The sequence below is a fragment of the Rhinopithecus roxellana genome, chromosome 20 (assembly GCF_007565055.1).
Source record: "Rhinopithecus roxellana isolate Shanxi Qingling chromosome 20, ASM756505v1, whole genome shotgun sequence".
NCBI classification, from domain to species: Eukaryota; Metazoa; Chordata; class Mammalia; order Primates; family Cercopithecidae; genus Rhinopithecus; species Rhinopithecus roxellana.
In genome coordinates this window covers 13,573,794-13,588,632 of record NC_044568.1, presented here as the reverse complement: position 1 = coordinate 13,588,632, position 14,839 = coordinate 13,573,794, and the positions used below count along the sequence as shown (strand labels likewise).

The window sequence follows — 14,839 nt, the reverse complement described above, 5'->3', positions numbered from 1 at the left end:
TAGGTTTCTCTTTTTCTCTGGTTGCTTTTAATATCTTTTCTTTGTTTGGTATATCTTCAATTTCACTGTTATGTTTCTTGGAATGGACTTAGTTTTATTTATCCTGCTAAGACTTACTGTATTTCTTGAAACTGAGGATTCATGTATTCATAACATCTGAAAAATTCTCAGCTGCTATGGTGCTTCTTTCTTATTCTCTTTAGTCTCTCCTTCTGGAATACCTATTCGATACATGCCAGACGTTATCATGCTATCCTCCTTGTTTCTAAATTTTTTAATATATATTCCACTGTGTTGGTTATTGATTTCAGTCTCTTTGCTCCAAATTTATTGCCTTTCATATTTTTCTTTCTTTTTTCCTTTTTTTTTTTTCAGAGACAGGGTCTCACTCTGTTGTCCAGGCTGGAGTGCAATGGCATGCACACACCTCACTGCAGCCTCAACCTTTCGGGCTCAAGTGATCCTCCTGCTTCAGCCTCCTGAGTAGTTGGGACTACAAGCAAGTGTCATCTTTTTTTATTTTTTGTAGGGAAGCAGTCTCACTATGTTGCCCAGGCTGGCCCTGAACTCCTAGGCTTAAGCAATGTCTGTTCCTTGGCCTCCCCAAAGTGCTGGATTACAGGCGTGAGCCACTGCATCCAGCTCCTCTCATATTTTTTTTTTCACCTGCTCGAAGAAAATGGTTAAATAGCTCTTTAAATAGTTTTTCCTCTGTCAGTCAGCATGATATAAAGCTTTGTTAGTAAAGCAAACTGGAGAGACACTGTAGGAGTTAAAGGGTTTTCCGTCCTAATTCTGGTGAGCACTTCCATTGCTTAGTTCCCATAGCAAGGCCACTTCCCCAATGCCCAGCCCCCACAGTTTGAGCAGTTTCTTTTCTCTGAGACAGGTCTCCCTCTATCACCCAAGAGTGCAGTGGCATAATCTCGGCTCACTGCAACCTCTGCCTCCTGGGTTCAAGTGATTCTCCTGCCTCAGCCTCCCAAGCGGCTGGGATTACAGGCATGCGCCACCACACCTGGCTAATTTTTGTATATTTAGTAGAGATGGGGTTTCACCATGTTAGCCAGGCTGGTCTTGAACTCCTGACCTCAAATGATCCACTCACCTTGGCTTCCCAAAGTGCTGGGATTACAGGCATGAGCCACTGTGCCTGGTCAATTTGAGCGGTTTCTTTAGCACCCTTAGCAGCTTTTCCCAGCAACCTCCCTCTTGAGTGGTATTGTGAGCAGAGTGCTTCCAGTGGGACACTTTCCCAGGAAAATCTTCCTTGGCAACCTTACAGGGCAGATTTACAGGCAGTTTCAAAGGGTAGCTGTTTGGCAACTTTTCTGCCATCCAGTGAGACACGGCCATATCCTCCTACCAAAGTCTGGATCTTGGCCCTGATAGGGATGGGACTCTTCCTTGGGAGCTTTATCTGAGTCCTAGGAGTGGTAGATGCTGCTTTTATATGCTATTCCTATATTCTTTAATGTAGTCTTTACTTTTTACTAATCTATCACTGTATTATAATAATTCTTTACATTATACGTTCCCTGTTCAAATGACTATTTGGGTTATCTCTCCTGATTGGTCCAGACAAATCCATTATGCTATACTGGATAATTTCTTCACATCTGTTTTCCAAATCATTTCTCCCTTCATGAACTGTGTCTAATCTGCTTTTCCAGGAGAATGTTTACTCTGTTTGTTCAGTTTTACATATCAATAAATGTATTTTCCACGTTTTTCTTTCTCTTTTTTAAGAGATGGGGTCCCATTATATTGCTCAGGTTGGTCTTGAACTCCTGGGCTCAAGTGATGCTCCCGCCTTGCCCTCCAAAGTGCTGGGATTACAGGCGTGAGCCACATTGCACTCAGCCTTTTTCCACTTTTAAAGTTAAATATCATCTTTTTCACATCTTCCTAGTGTTTTAAAATCATATCTTGTCTTTTGTTCCTGGTTCTTTCTTTAATGTCTTTAATCATTTAAAAATTTACTTTAAAAAATTTCAATAGGATTTTTTAAAAATTTCAACAGATATATCAGAAGTTCTCAGGGGTCGAATCTTATTCTTTATTGCATGCTAACATTCACTCATGGTAAATGGTTTCTCAATTATTTTTAAACTTGGGGTTTTTACTTCATTTAATGGAGGGCTTCATCTTTGGGACTCATGCATAGTCTGGGTTGAACTGTTTCTTCCAGGTGCTTTTTGTTTTTACTTGGCACCCTAGATATATTACCAGTCAAGGACTGATCCTTTTTTATATTACACTGAGGGCTCTTGGACCACACAGATAAAGTAAAAGACAAACCATGAACTCAAGAGAAGGTGGGTCTACGGTTACAAATTCTCAAGGGAAACAATACTTTTCTTACCCAAAGTCCATGATGAGATAAATTTCCTTGTTATTTCTCTGTGCTGTTAGTCAGTAATTACTGGCCTTTGAGACTCCTGATCTTATACAGGATTTTGGTTCTCATTGTCCACACACTGAAGCAAGCCTTGTCTCATGCCCTCATCAAAGCCCCTTAGCTACCAAGTCCAGCAAATCCTACCTGATAGCTTTAGCGTCATTTAGCCTTTTACCACATTCTCATCAATATTAGACATTCTTCATCTCTTTTAACATCCCTTTTCCCACTCTACAGATTATTTTCTGTACTTTCATCTTCTTTCTTTTGACATTCTACAAACAGAGTACTGAGACCTATGCTTTGGCAACTCAAAAGTCCTTGATGCTCTACCCTCTATCTCAAACCTCTTCATGTAGGTATAGTTTCTAACTCTTGCAGTATATATTTAGTATCTAGTTCTCACTCTCCTTTGGGATTTTGCTCTTGGACACTGTGTTTCTCAGCTCTAAGAAGTAGAGCAGGTGGGCAAGCCCCATTCCATCCACATGTCCAAGCCAGTCCCTCTCTTGTCTAGAAGGGGAGATCAGGTGAATTCTGAGTGATTATTTGGGATGTTTGTCAACCCAAGTTGATCACTTACTTAGCTAATCTGAGGAACAGAAGAATTATGTATAACAAAAACAAAAAATAATACAAAAGAAAAAGCACACACAAGAAACCAAAGAATATCTAAAACTGAGGATTTAAAAATATAATCCAATGCATACCTCTATATCATCTTTAAAGATGGCTGGGGCAGGTTTGTATTCTGGATCTTCCACATCCCTGTTAAAATACAAACAAATGCTGTAATTACTGTAATGGACTTAAGAGTTCACTTGATAGGACAAACAAAGTCTTGTTGGAGGGTTTTAGTTTGTTTTAAAGGTCAGACTGGTATCTCTTCTCTAGCCAGAAGAGTCCAAGATGCAGCAGGAAGGCTGTTATATAGCAAACAGGGGGAAAGCTAGCTCTAATGTACCCTTACTCACGAGTTCACTTTTATTTTTATTTTTATTTTTTTGAGACGGAGTTTCGCTCTTGTTGCCCAGGCTGGAGTGCGGTGGCACCATCTCAGCTCACTGCAACCTCTGCCTCCCGGGTTCAAGAGATTCTCGTGTCTCAGCCTCCCGAGTAGCTGGGACTGCCAGTGCACGTCACCACACCTGGCTAATTTTGTATCTTTAGTAGAGGCGGGGTTTCACCATGTTGGCCAGGCTGATCTCGAACTCCTGACCTCAAGTGATCCACCTGCCTTGGCCTCCCAAAGTGCTGGGATTACAGGCATGAGCAAGTGCACCCAGCCGCGAGTTCGCTTTTAAATGTGTTTTTATTAACCTCAACATGCATCTTTTCTCTTTGGGTAAGAAAAGAAAGATTACATAAGGCCTTAAAACAGGTACAGCTGGCCTTTCGTATGTGTGGGTTTCATATCTATAAATTCAACCAATTGCAGGTTGAAAACATGCGAAAAAAGCTGGTCATGATGGCTCACACCTATAACTTCAGCACTCTGGGAAGCCAAGGCTAAGGTGCGAGATCACTTGAGCCCAGCAGTTGAAGACCAGCATGGGCAACACAGGGAGACCTCATCTTTACAAAAAATAAAATAGAAGAAAATTAGCTGGGCATGATGGCATGTGCCTGTGGTCCCAGACACTCAGGAGACTAAGTGGGAAGATCACTAGAGCCCGTGAGGTCAAGGCTGCAGTGACACGTCATTGTGCCATTGCATTCCAGCCTGGATGACAGAGCAAAACCCTGTCTCAAGAAAATATTTGGAAAAATATGGCATCTGTACTGAACATGTACAGACTTTTCTGTCATTATTCCTTCAACAATTCGATACAGCAACAATTTACATAGCATATAGCATATATACTGCACTAGGAATTATAAGTAATCTAAAGATAGTTTAAAGCATACAGGAGAATGTGCACAGGTTAAATGCAAATCCTATGCAATTTTATATATAGGACTAGAATATCCTTGGATTTTGGTATCTGCAGGGTGTCCTGGATGCCAAAATCCCCCATGGATATTGAGGGATGACTATGTAATAAACGTCATCATGTGACTCATCAACTATAACATTCTTGCCTTTTTCTCCCCTCTATGCCCCTAGAAGTTTATGAACTCAGTGGCCATGATATACCTGTTAAAATGAAAAAAATGAAAAACTCACTTAAAGAATGGGTGTGGTGCATGTCCAACCTCTTCCTCGATCACATTCTGTTAGATAAGTGCTAACCTATTAGTGTATCTTTAGCTCTTTCAGATTGTAAACTCCAATTCCCTTACTGCTACATCATTTAAAGATAAATAGTGTGACACAGAATATGCTGATATTGAATAGAGACATATAGAAAATTCATGACTCTGAAACACACATACCCATCCATATAATCATTTGCTCTCTGTTCAGCAGCAACTGCTTTGTCATCAGGTTTTCCCACTCTTTCCAAGAAGCATAATGCTGGGTCTGCTCGAATAGTGTTATATTTTTCATATCCTGAAAACATCACCAATTACAAAAGTAAAAAAAGATAAAAAGAAGAAAGGTGTATACATATAAGCATTCCTCATTATTTACAGTGGATGATATTTCTGGACTAAAGGGATATTAAAATGCTATAAGTTAAGTATGTTTTCCAGAAATTATCACAAACATTAAATGATCTGGTAATAGATATCTACTAAATTAAAATTTCAGTTACATTTATCAGTTAATATGAAAAATAGGATAAACTGTATTATACACACACACAAACACACAAACATATCTCACATAGGAACTCTTCCTGAGAGAGGAAGTTGTCTTAGATTTACATCCAGGAAGGGTAGGTTACACACGCCACCCTCCCATGAGGAAATGTGGTGACTGACATAGTCTGGTAGTGTATGCTTTTAATTCTGTATATATAACATAGGTGTTACTGGAATAAAGCTGTTTAAGTGGAAATCAATGAACTGAGAACTGACAGAATTGCCTTATACATGGAAAGGGATCCCACCTACCTTACTTCTTACTTACCATGTTTAAAAACTCCAATAAGGAGTGACTTATCAGCATCAAAATCCCACCACTCAGCAGGAACTTCTGAGTGGTCTGGTTCTGGTACCCAAACATCAATGTCACTGTAAAAAAATCATAATATGGCATTATGAATTATTATAAATGAGTCAAAAAGGAGGTAAAATTTTACCCAGCTTTTAAAGCATTGTGGCTTTCAAGAGAGAGCTTAGGATTTCATTATTTTTTAATCATTCATAATTGCCACCAATTAAAATTACAAAATTGTGCAATAACAAAGATAACATAAAATAAACGAACATTGTTAAGCCCAAGAGAAGAAATAAGTTTCAACAATGTTTACTATACAATTTTCTTAAAGCATCATATTCTTTCACTGATTTTCTTTATTTAGAGACAAAGGGTTCTATTGGAAGTAGAGACTATGTCAGCCAACAACTTGGCAATAATCATGTGGTTCAATTATTTCATTTCGCACGTGAGAAAACTGAGGCCCTTAAAGGGTAAATGAATTGTTTTAGGCTGCAGAACAAGTAATGTCTCCTCTAGACCACTATTGCTAAGAAAACCACGCTGAAAATGCCCTGTAATAGCAAATTTTTGATTCATAATTTGATTGAAACACTCAAGTGTAGGCCAAGCACAGTGGCTCATGTCTGTAATCCCAACACTTTAGGAGGCAGAGGCGGGTAGATCACTTGAGCCCAGGAGTTCAAGACCAGCCTGGGCAATGTGGCAAAACCCCATCTCCACTAAAAATACAAAAAATTAGCTGGGCATGGTGGCACACACCTGTAGTCCCAGCTACTTGGGAGACTGAGATGGGAAAATCTCCGGAGCCTGGGAAGTTGGGGTTACAGCAAACCAAGATCATGTTGCTGCACTCCAGCCTGGGCCATGGGAGTGAGACGCTGTCTCAAAAAAACAAGAAACACTCAAATGCTGTTTTGATGTTGTAAATAAATAACACAATGCCATAAAATCACAATAGACTATTAAAAAGTAAAATAATAAACCCATAATGATTTGATTTGGTAGACTGGTTGTTTTTATGAGTAACAACCACAGAACTGGCAATTTTGCAAATATAATTTTCTTATTCTTCGCTCATCACTTGAAATTATTATTTTCCCAGAAAGCTTCAGCAAGTTATATATATAACATGTCTAAAAACACGTCATCTATAGAAGGACTGAAATGTTCACTTCTTTACCACAGTGATTCAAGTCATTGTCTTCTTTAGCACAGAATACAGTTAATGTCTGACAATGATTAACAAGTATCAATTTATATACACACAAATATATATTTGTATATAAACATACACAAATATATGTATATATATACACACACACACACACTTGCTTGTATTTGACAATGGATAGAGATTGAACAGGATAAATTACTACAAAAAGTTGAATAGTCGAGAATTTCTCTATTTGGTATTCATAAATTACCAATTTTCAAATAACCAGAGATATAAAACAATATAAATTATACAAAGTAGAATTTCATCTGTCTTAACAAAGACCTATAGAAATGGGGAATTTCCTATTGACAATTAAGTTCTGTGGGAAAAGTTAGATTTTAAGTTGGCTGTCTTTGGAAACTCAAATTTTTATATAAAAATAAACGAACAAATGATCAACATGTTCCTAGGACAAGAACCCAATGTGTAATCAAAATATAGGTGAGATAGAAGACACTAGCAGTGAAAAGGAAATACTTATAAATTTTATAATAAAAAAAAGGAAACAAATTTACTTATTTTTCACAAATGTTTTACTAGAATTTTTAACTCAAGAAATATAAGGAAGTGGATAAAGAGATCTTTCTATAGATTCTTAAAGGAATTTGTCAGCACTCGAAATGAACACCTTATTATATCTAATTTTGCTTTAAAACAAAAGGGTCACAATTGACTTCAGTTTAGAAAAATAGAGAAAAAGAATGATTTTCTTGTGATATGGAAAAAGTTAAAAAGAAATGAGAAATACGGTTAAAAGAGATATTTATTTTTGAATGAATTATTAAGTAGGATTAAACAAAGCATTAGCCCTGAAATATGAAGGAAAGAGGAAAGAACACTGGAAACAGAATCCCAGAGGAGAAAAAAAGTGGGTCAGATAGCTCCCTTTGCCAACCATCAGGTGGCACTCTAAGCTCAAAACATTGTGATTACCATCTGAGGTGGAAGGTTTTCCTGCTTGTAAAGAGGAGAAGGCAATCAGTATATAAAACTCATGGTTCAGGGCCGGGCACGGTGGCTCAAGCCTGTAATCCCAGCACTTTGGGAGGCCGAGACAGGTGGATCACGAGGTCAGGAGATCGAGACCATCCTGACTAACACGGTGAAACCCCGTCTCTACTAAAAAATACAAAAAACTAGCCGGGCGAGGTGGCAGGCGCCTGTAGTCCCAGCTACTCGGGAGGCTGAGCCAGGAGAATGGCCTGAACCCGGGAGGCGGAGCTTGCAGTGAGCTGAGATCCGGCCACTGCACTCCAGCCTGGGTGACAGAGCGAGACTCTGTCTCCAAAAAAAAACAAAACAAAACAAAAAAAAAAAACAAAAACAACAACAACAACAAAAAAAACTCATGGTTCAAATTTAAGTGCTGCATGCACATTAGGTGTTGTTGATTTCCGTTTTTAAAGACTAACTTGTGTCATCTCTTGCATAAAGTCTCCTTTAACTTCCCCAGGGTAGATCATTCACTCAAAATATATTTAAACAGCATTCACTACATGCCAATAATGGCAATAGTAAAGATAGTCATGCACAAGCCCTTGTAAAGAGGGACATGCAATATTGTGTGATGAATGCTGTGGCAGGGTACTCTGGTTATGTGCCTAACTCAGATCTAAGAGGTCATGAAAGGCTGACTCAATGTCGGCTGAGCAGAAGGAGGGAGAGAATGGAAAAAAGGAAGAAAGAATGTTATAACAAGAATGCAAAGACCTGGAGAGAAGAGTAATTAATCATGGCACATTGGAGAAATATGGATCTAAAGTTCAGAAGAGAGACATGGGCTACAGACAGGGATTTGAAAGACATAAGCACAGAAACAAAAATTGAAGCCACAAAGATGAGAACACCCAAGAAGAGTAAGTGACAAGAAGAGAAGGCCTATGTGAAGATTCCTCGAACTCTAAGAGACAGAAAACAAGCCTGAAAAGCAGCAAGCAGAAAGGTAAAAAGAAAAACCAGAGGAGAATGGTACCATGGAAGCATTTTAAAAAGAAGGAAGTGGTCAACAAAGGTAAAGTAAGGTAAGCACTATGGTATATCCATTAAATTTGGCAGCAAGAATATCAGTGAACATCTGAAGTGAAGAGCTAGAAGCTGCATTGTGGTAGACTGCACAGTGAATGGGAGGGAAGAAAAAGAAGACAACGAACACCGATGCTTCTTTCTTTTCTTTCTTTTTTTATTTTTTGGAGACAGTGTCTCATTCTGTCACCCAGGCTGGTGTGCAGTGGTGCAATCACAGCTCACTGCAGCCTTCGCAGCCTTGACCGCTCTAGGCTTATGTGATCCTTCCACCTCTGCCTCCAGAGTAGCTGGGACTACAGGCATACACCACCACAACCAGTCAATTTTTCTACTTTTTGTAGAAACAGGGTTTCGTCATGTTGCCGAGGCTCATCTCAAACTCCCAGGCTCAAATGATCCACTTGCCATGGCCTTTTTAAATGTTGGGATTACAGGACTGGTCACTGTGAACCCCCTAAAGTAAGTTTGGCGGTCAAATCAAGAGAGTAATAATATGGTAGTTTGAAGATATTTTGGGTCCAAAAGCATTAAGTGTTGTGTGCACACGCATGTGTATGTGTAAGTTAAGGTGAGGGAGATATAAACATGTTAAAATCCAAATGAGAAGGAAAAGGGGGGAAACTAATGAAAGAGGAAAAAGAAGGTACAATCCACAGAGAGCAGTCCCTGGGAAAGTTACAAGTGGATCAGATCCAGTCAGGCTAAGGGAAAGCAGCCAATTAGTTGACAAATATTTACTGAGTGTTTACGACGTCCCAGATTCTTACCTTTAAGCAGCTTAAATTGTAATAAAATAAGACATACAAATAAACTAACGTAATTTTTAAGTAGTAGTAGGCATTATAAATGAAATAAAAGAAGGTTAAATAGTAGTGAATGACTGGTGGGCTACTTAAGCTGAGGTTGGCAGGGAAGGTCTATCTGAGAAGGGAATACTTGAGTTGAGATCCGAGTAATTTGAAGGGGCGGTTCTGTGGAAGACCTGGGGAAAGAATATTTGGACCAGGAAGAACAGCATAGAATGAGCTTGACAGATTGGCAAAACACAACCACCACTGTGGCTGGAGCATGGTCGGTGAGGGACACAGTGAAGAAAGTGGTACAGAGTTATGGAAGCACTTGTAGGTCATATGGAATTTGAATTTTACTCTAAGAGAAATTAGAAACATCTGGAGGGTGTTAAGGAGTGCCAAGACCTGATTTTTGCTTTAGAAATACCACTCTGGCTGCTGTGTGAAAGACAGGCCTAGAGAGGCAAAAGTGGAGGCAAACAGACCAGTTTTACGAGGCCACTGCAAAAGTCTGTGAGATCATGGTGGCTTGGACTAGGGATTTGGCGGAGGAGATAGTGAAAGGTACTAAGATTTGGCATGTATTTTGTCAAGCTAACAGGGAAGAGAGGAATCAAGAATAACAACAGAGCAATGGGTTGTACATTTATTAGGATGGAGAAGACTTGTACATGGGAAGGAAAAGAGAAAGGACTGAAGACAGGAGATTTGGAAAAGCCAGGGAAAGTAAGATGTTAATTAGTTATTTAAGTGGAAATGTTGGGAGGCAGTTGACTAATGGCTTAAAACTCAAGAAAGAGGTCTAGGAGAAATATGTAAATTTCAGATTTACCTGTTTATAGATCATATTGGGTATGATGAAGCTGCATGAGTTCACCTAAGGAAAAAGGTAAGAGAGCTGAGGACAGGGCTCTTGGTTAATCCAGTATTTAGAGATCTATTAGAGAAATAAGAGCTAGCAAGAGGGAATGAAAAGGAAAGAGTAGTGAGAAAAAGGACAACCAGATGGGTATAGTTAACACAAATGCCCACAGAAGACAGCATCTTACGGAGGACGGAGAGTAAATTTAGAGAGTTGATCACACTGTAGGTCATTAGGGGCTGTGTTAAGAACCACTTTAGTGAGACAGTGAAGAAGAAAGATCCATTGGAATAGGTTAAAGAGAAAATGCAAGATAAAGAAGTAGAGATAGTAAATATAGGCAACCTTTTTTGTTGTCTGAATCTTTGCTCTGCCATTTTTATCTGGGTAACCTTAGACGAATTTCTTTTTTTAAAAAAATTCTGTATTTCCATAGGGTTTTGTAGAACAGGTGGTATCTGGTTACACGAGTAAGTTCTTGAGTGGTGATTCGTGAGATTTTGGTGCACCCATCTCCCGAGCAGTATACACTGCACCCAATTTGTAGTCTTTTATCCCTCACCCCCTTCCCACCCTTTCCCCCTGTGACCCCAAAGTGCACTGTATTTCTTATGTCTTTGCATCCTCATAGCTTAGCTCCCCCTTATGAGAACATATGATGTTTGGTTTTTCCATTCCATATTGGAGAATAATAGTCTCCAATCCCATCCAGGTTGCTGCAAATGCTGTTAATCCATTCCTTTCTATGTAGTATTACATCATATATATATATATATATGTATATATTCCATCATATGTATATATATCAGTGTCTTTATCCATTCGTTGATTGATGGGCAATTGGGTTGGTTCCACATTTTTTTGCAACTGCAAATTGTGCTGCTATAAACATGTGTGAGCAAGTACGTTTTTAATACAATGACTTCTTTTCCTCTGGGTAAATAACCAGTAGTGGGATTGCTGGATCAAATGGTAGTTACACTTTTATTTCTTTAAGGAATCTCCACGCCGTTTTCTATGGTGGTTGTACTAGCTTATATTCCCACCAGAAGTGTAGAAGTGTTTTGTTCATTACATCCATACCAACATCTATTATCTGTTGATTTTTTTAATTATGACCATTCTTGCAGGAGTAAGGCAGTATCGCATTGTGGTTTTGATTTGCATTTCCCTGATCATTAGTGATATTGAGCATTTTTTCCTATGTTTGCTGACCATTTGTATATGTTCTTTCGAGAATTGTCTATTCATGTCCTTAGCCCACTTTTCGATGGAAATTTTTTTTTCTAATTTGAATTTGTTGTGTAGATTCAGGATAATTAGTCCTTTTTCAGATATATAGATTGTGAAGATTTTCTCCCACTCTGTGGGTTGTCTGTTTACTCTGCTGACTGTTCCTTTTGCCATGCAAAAGCTCCTTAGTTTAATTGAGTCCCAGCTATTTATCTTTGTTTTTACTGCAATTGCTTTTGGGTCCTTAGTCATTATATCCTTGCCTAAGCCAATGTCTAGAAGGGTTTTTCCAATGTTATCTTCTAGAATTTTTATAGTTTCAGGTCTTGGATTTAAGTCCATGAGTTGATTTTTGTATAAGCTGAGAGAAGAGGATCCAGTTTCATTCTCCTACATGTGGCTTGCTAATTATCCCAGCACCATTTGTTGAATAGGGTGTCCTTTCTCCACTTCATGTTTTTGTTTGCTTTGTTGAAGATCAGTTGGCTGTCAAGTGTTTGGCTTTATATCTTGGTTCTCTATTCTGTTCCATTGGTCTGTGTTGCCTATTTTTATACCAGTACCATGCTGTTTTGACGACTACGGCCTGATAGTATAGCTTGAAATCAGTAATGTGATACCTCCTGATTTGTTCTTTGGCTTAGTCTTGCTTTGTCTATGCAGGCTCTTTCTTCGTTTCACATGAATTTTATGACTGTTTTTTTCTAGTTCTGTGAAGAATGATGGTGGTATTTTGATAGGAATTGCACTGAATTTGTAGATTGCTTTTGGCAGTATGGCCATTTTCATAATATTGATTCCACCTACCCATAAGCATTGGATGTGTTTCCATTTATTTGTGTCATCTATGATTTCTTTCAGGAGTGTTTTGTAATTTTCCGTGTAGAGAGCTTTCACGTCCTTGGTTAGGTATATTCCTAAGTACCTTTTTTTCTTCTTCTTTTTTTTTTTTTTTTTCCCGGCTATTGTAAAAGGAGTTGAGTTCTTGATTCAATTCTCTGCTTGGTCACTACTGGTGTACAGGAGAGCTACTGATTTATGTACATTAATTTTGTATCCTGAAACTTTGCTGAATTCTTTTATCAGTTCTAGGAGCTTTTTGGAGGAGTCTTTAGGGTTTTCTAGGTATACAATCATATCATCAGCAAACAGCAACAGTTTGACGTGCTCTTTACCAATTTGAATGCCCTTTCTTTCTCTTGTCTGATTGTTCTGGCAAGGACTTCCAGTACTATGTTGATCAGAAGTGGTGAGAGTGGGCATCCTTTTCTAGTTTCAGTTCTCAGAGGGAATATTTTCAACTTTTCTCCAATCCAGTATTATTGTTGGCTGTATGTTTGTTATAGATTGCTTTTATTACATTCAGGTATGTCTCTTGTATGCTGATTTTGCTGAGAGTTTTAATTATAAAAGGATGCTGGATTTTGTCAAATGCTTTGTGTTTACTGAAACGATCATGTGATTTTTGTTTTTAATTCTGCTTATGTGGTTTATCACATTTATTGACTTGCATATGTTAAACCATCTGTGGTATGTAACCCACTTGATCATGGTGGATTACCTTTTTTTGATATGTTGCTGGATTCAGTTAGCTAGTATTCTGTTAAGGATTTTTGCGTCTATGTTCATCAAGGATACTGGTCTATAGTTTTCTTTTTTGGTTGTATCCTTTCCTGCTTTTGGTATCAGGGTGATACTGGCTTCATAATATGATATAGGGAGGATTCTCTGTCTTGTGGAAGAGTGTCAAAGGATTGGTACCAATTCTTCTTTGAATGTCTGGTAGAATTCAGCTGTTAATCCATCTGGTCGTGGGCTTTTTTTTGTTGTTGGTAATTTTTTTTATTACCGTTTCAATCTCGCTGCTTGTTCTTTGTTTAGGGTATCTAACTCTTCCTGATTTAAGCTAGGATGGTTGTATCTTTCCAGAAATTCATCCATCTCCTTTAGGTTTTCTAGTTTACGTACATAAAGGTATTCGTAGTAGCCTTGAATGATCTTTTGTATTTCCATGGTGTCAGTTGTAATATCTCCTGTTTCGTTTCTAATTGAGCTGATTTGGATTTTCTCTCTTCTTTTCTTGGTTAATCTTGCTAATAAATACAGGCAACTTTTTAAAGGAGTTTGTTGTGAAGAGGATTAGGGAAATGGAGTCTGAGAACATATATTGAGAGAGGTTTTTCTCCTTTCTTTAAGTGACTGATATTAAGGCATACATGTATGCCAAAAGAATGATGTAGTAAAGAGAGAGAAAAAAAGATCCAAGAAAGAAAGGTAAAGTCCCAGAAAGGTAAGAGTAAAGTCCTCCAAAGTTAAGAGAAACGAGTTCCATGCTGCACAAGGTTTGCCTTAGGAGGAGGGACATTTCTACTGTATCTTGAAGGAATAGGTGGACATATATGCAAGTAAAACTGAAGGTAGCTCTCATCTGATTGTGTCTACTTTTTTCCATGAAATATGTAGCAAGGTCATTATTGGAAGGTGGCAGCTGCAGCGTGGAAAGATGGTTTGAGAAGAGAGGTACAAAATGGTTCTCTTAAAGAGTAGGAATATGAATTGACTAGCCACAACATTTAAACAGTAGATGTTTAATCTCTTTTAAAATGGGATCTATGCTCACAAATTTGAAGTCATTCAGCATGACTTGCTTGATTTTCTCCACAAATGTTCAGCTACTTAGGTGCAGGCAAGAAGTAAATGGCTAGCTGGGATTAACCTGAGGTGAGGTTGTAACAGATATCTAGAACAGAAGGAAAGGCAGGTGAAAGGAGATAGATAAGGATTTTAGTTAGCAAGTAGAGTGCTAGACTATAGAATTTATGTTGAATAATGAGGAAAGGAGGGGCATGAAAGTGGTGATGGCTAGTGAGTAAGTGGTAAGATGTGGGGACATCCTGATGAGATTAGAGAATTATAATGAGAAGTACCCAAGTTAAGTGAGTTAGAAAGAAGGATGTCACTGTCAAAATTCTGATTAAATAAGTGCTGTTACTGGTGATAGCAAGATCAAGTGAATGACCAGGTGACTATGCAGCTGTAGTGGGGAGAACAAGAGGTAACTGTAGATAAAGGTCAAGGAAATGAGAAACCAGGGTGTTGAATGGATCATAGTTGGATATAGAAGTCAGTCACCATAAAACTTCTTTAATTGTAATAAGAGGGAAGAAGACTGAGTACAGAAAAATTAAATTTTAGATTTGGTGGCAGGAAGCTGAGGGAATTTCTGCTTTATGGCTTGCTTACATTTCTCTACAAAGCTGGG

General features: G+C 38.4%; 1 protein-coding gene across 15 annotated transcripts in view; it reads right to left on the bottom strand.

Annotated features, from left to right (window-relative positions):
- CHD9 (chromodomain helicase DNA binding protein 9) overlaps window positions 1-14,839 on the bottom strand; it is a 295,589-nt gene that overhangs the window by 37,489 nt on the left and 243,261 nt on the right. For all 15 annotated transcript variants that reach the window (XM_030924817.1, XM_030924812.1, XM_030924809.1 and 12 more), the window contains 3 exons: window positions 5,418-5,521; window positions 4,778-4,895; window positions 3,112-3,169 (listed from right to left, as the gene is read on the bottom strand). In XM_030924817.1, coding sequence (XP_030780677.1) covers window positions 3,112-3,169; window positions 4,778-4,895; window positions 5,418-5,521 — 280 coding nt within the window. The remainder of the gene's footprint in view (window positions 1-3,111; window positions 3,170-4,777; window positions 4,896-5,417; window positions 5,522-14,839) is intronic.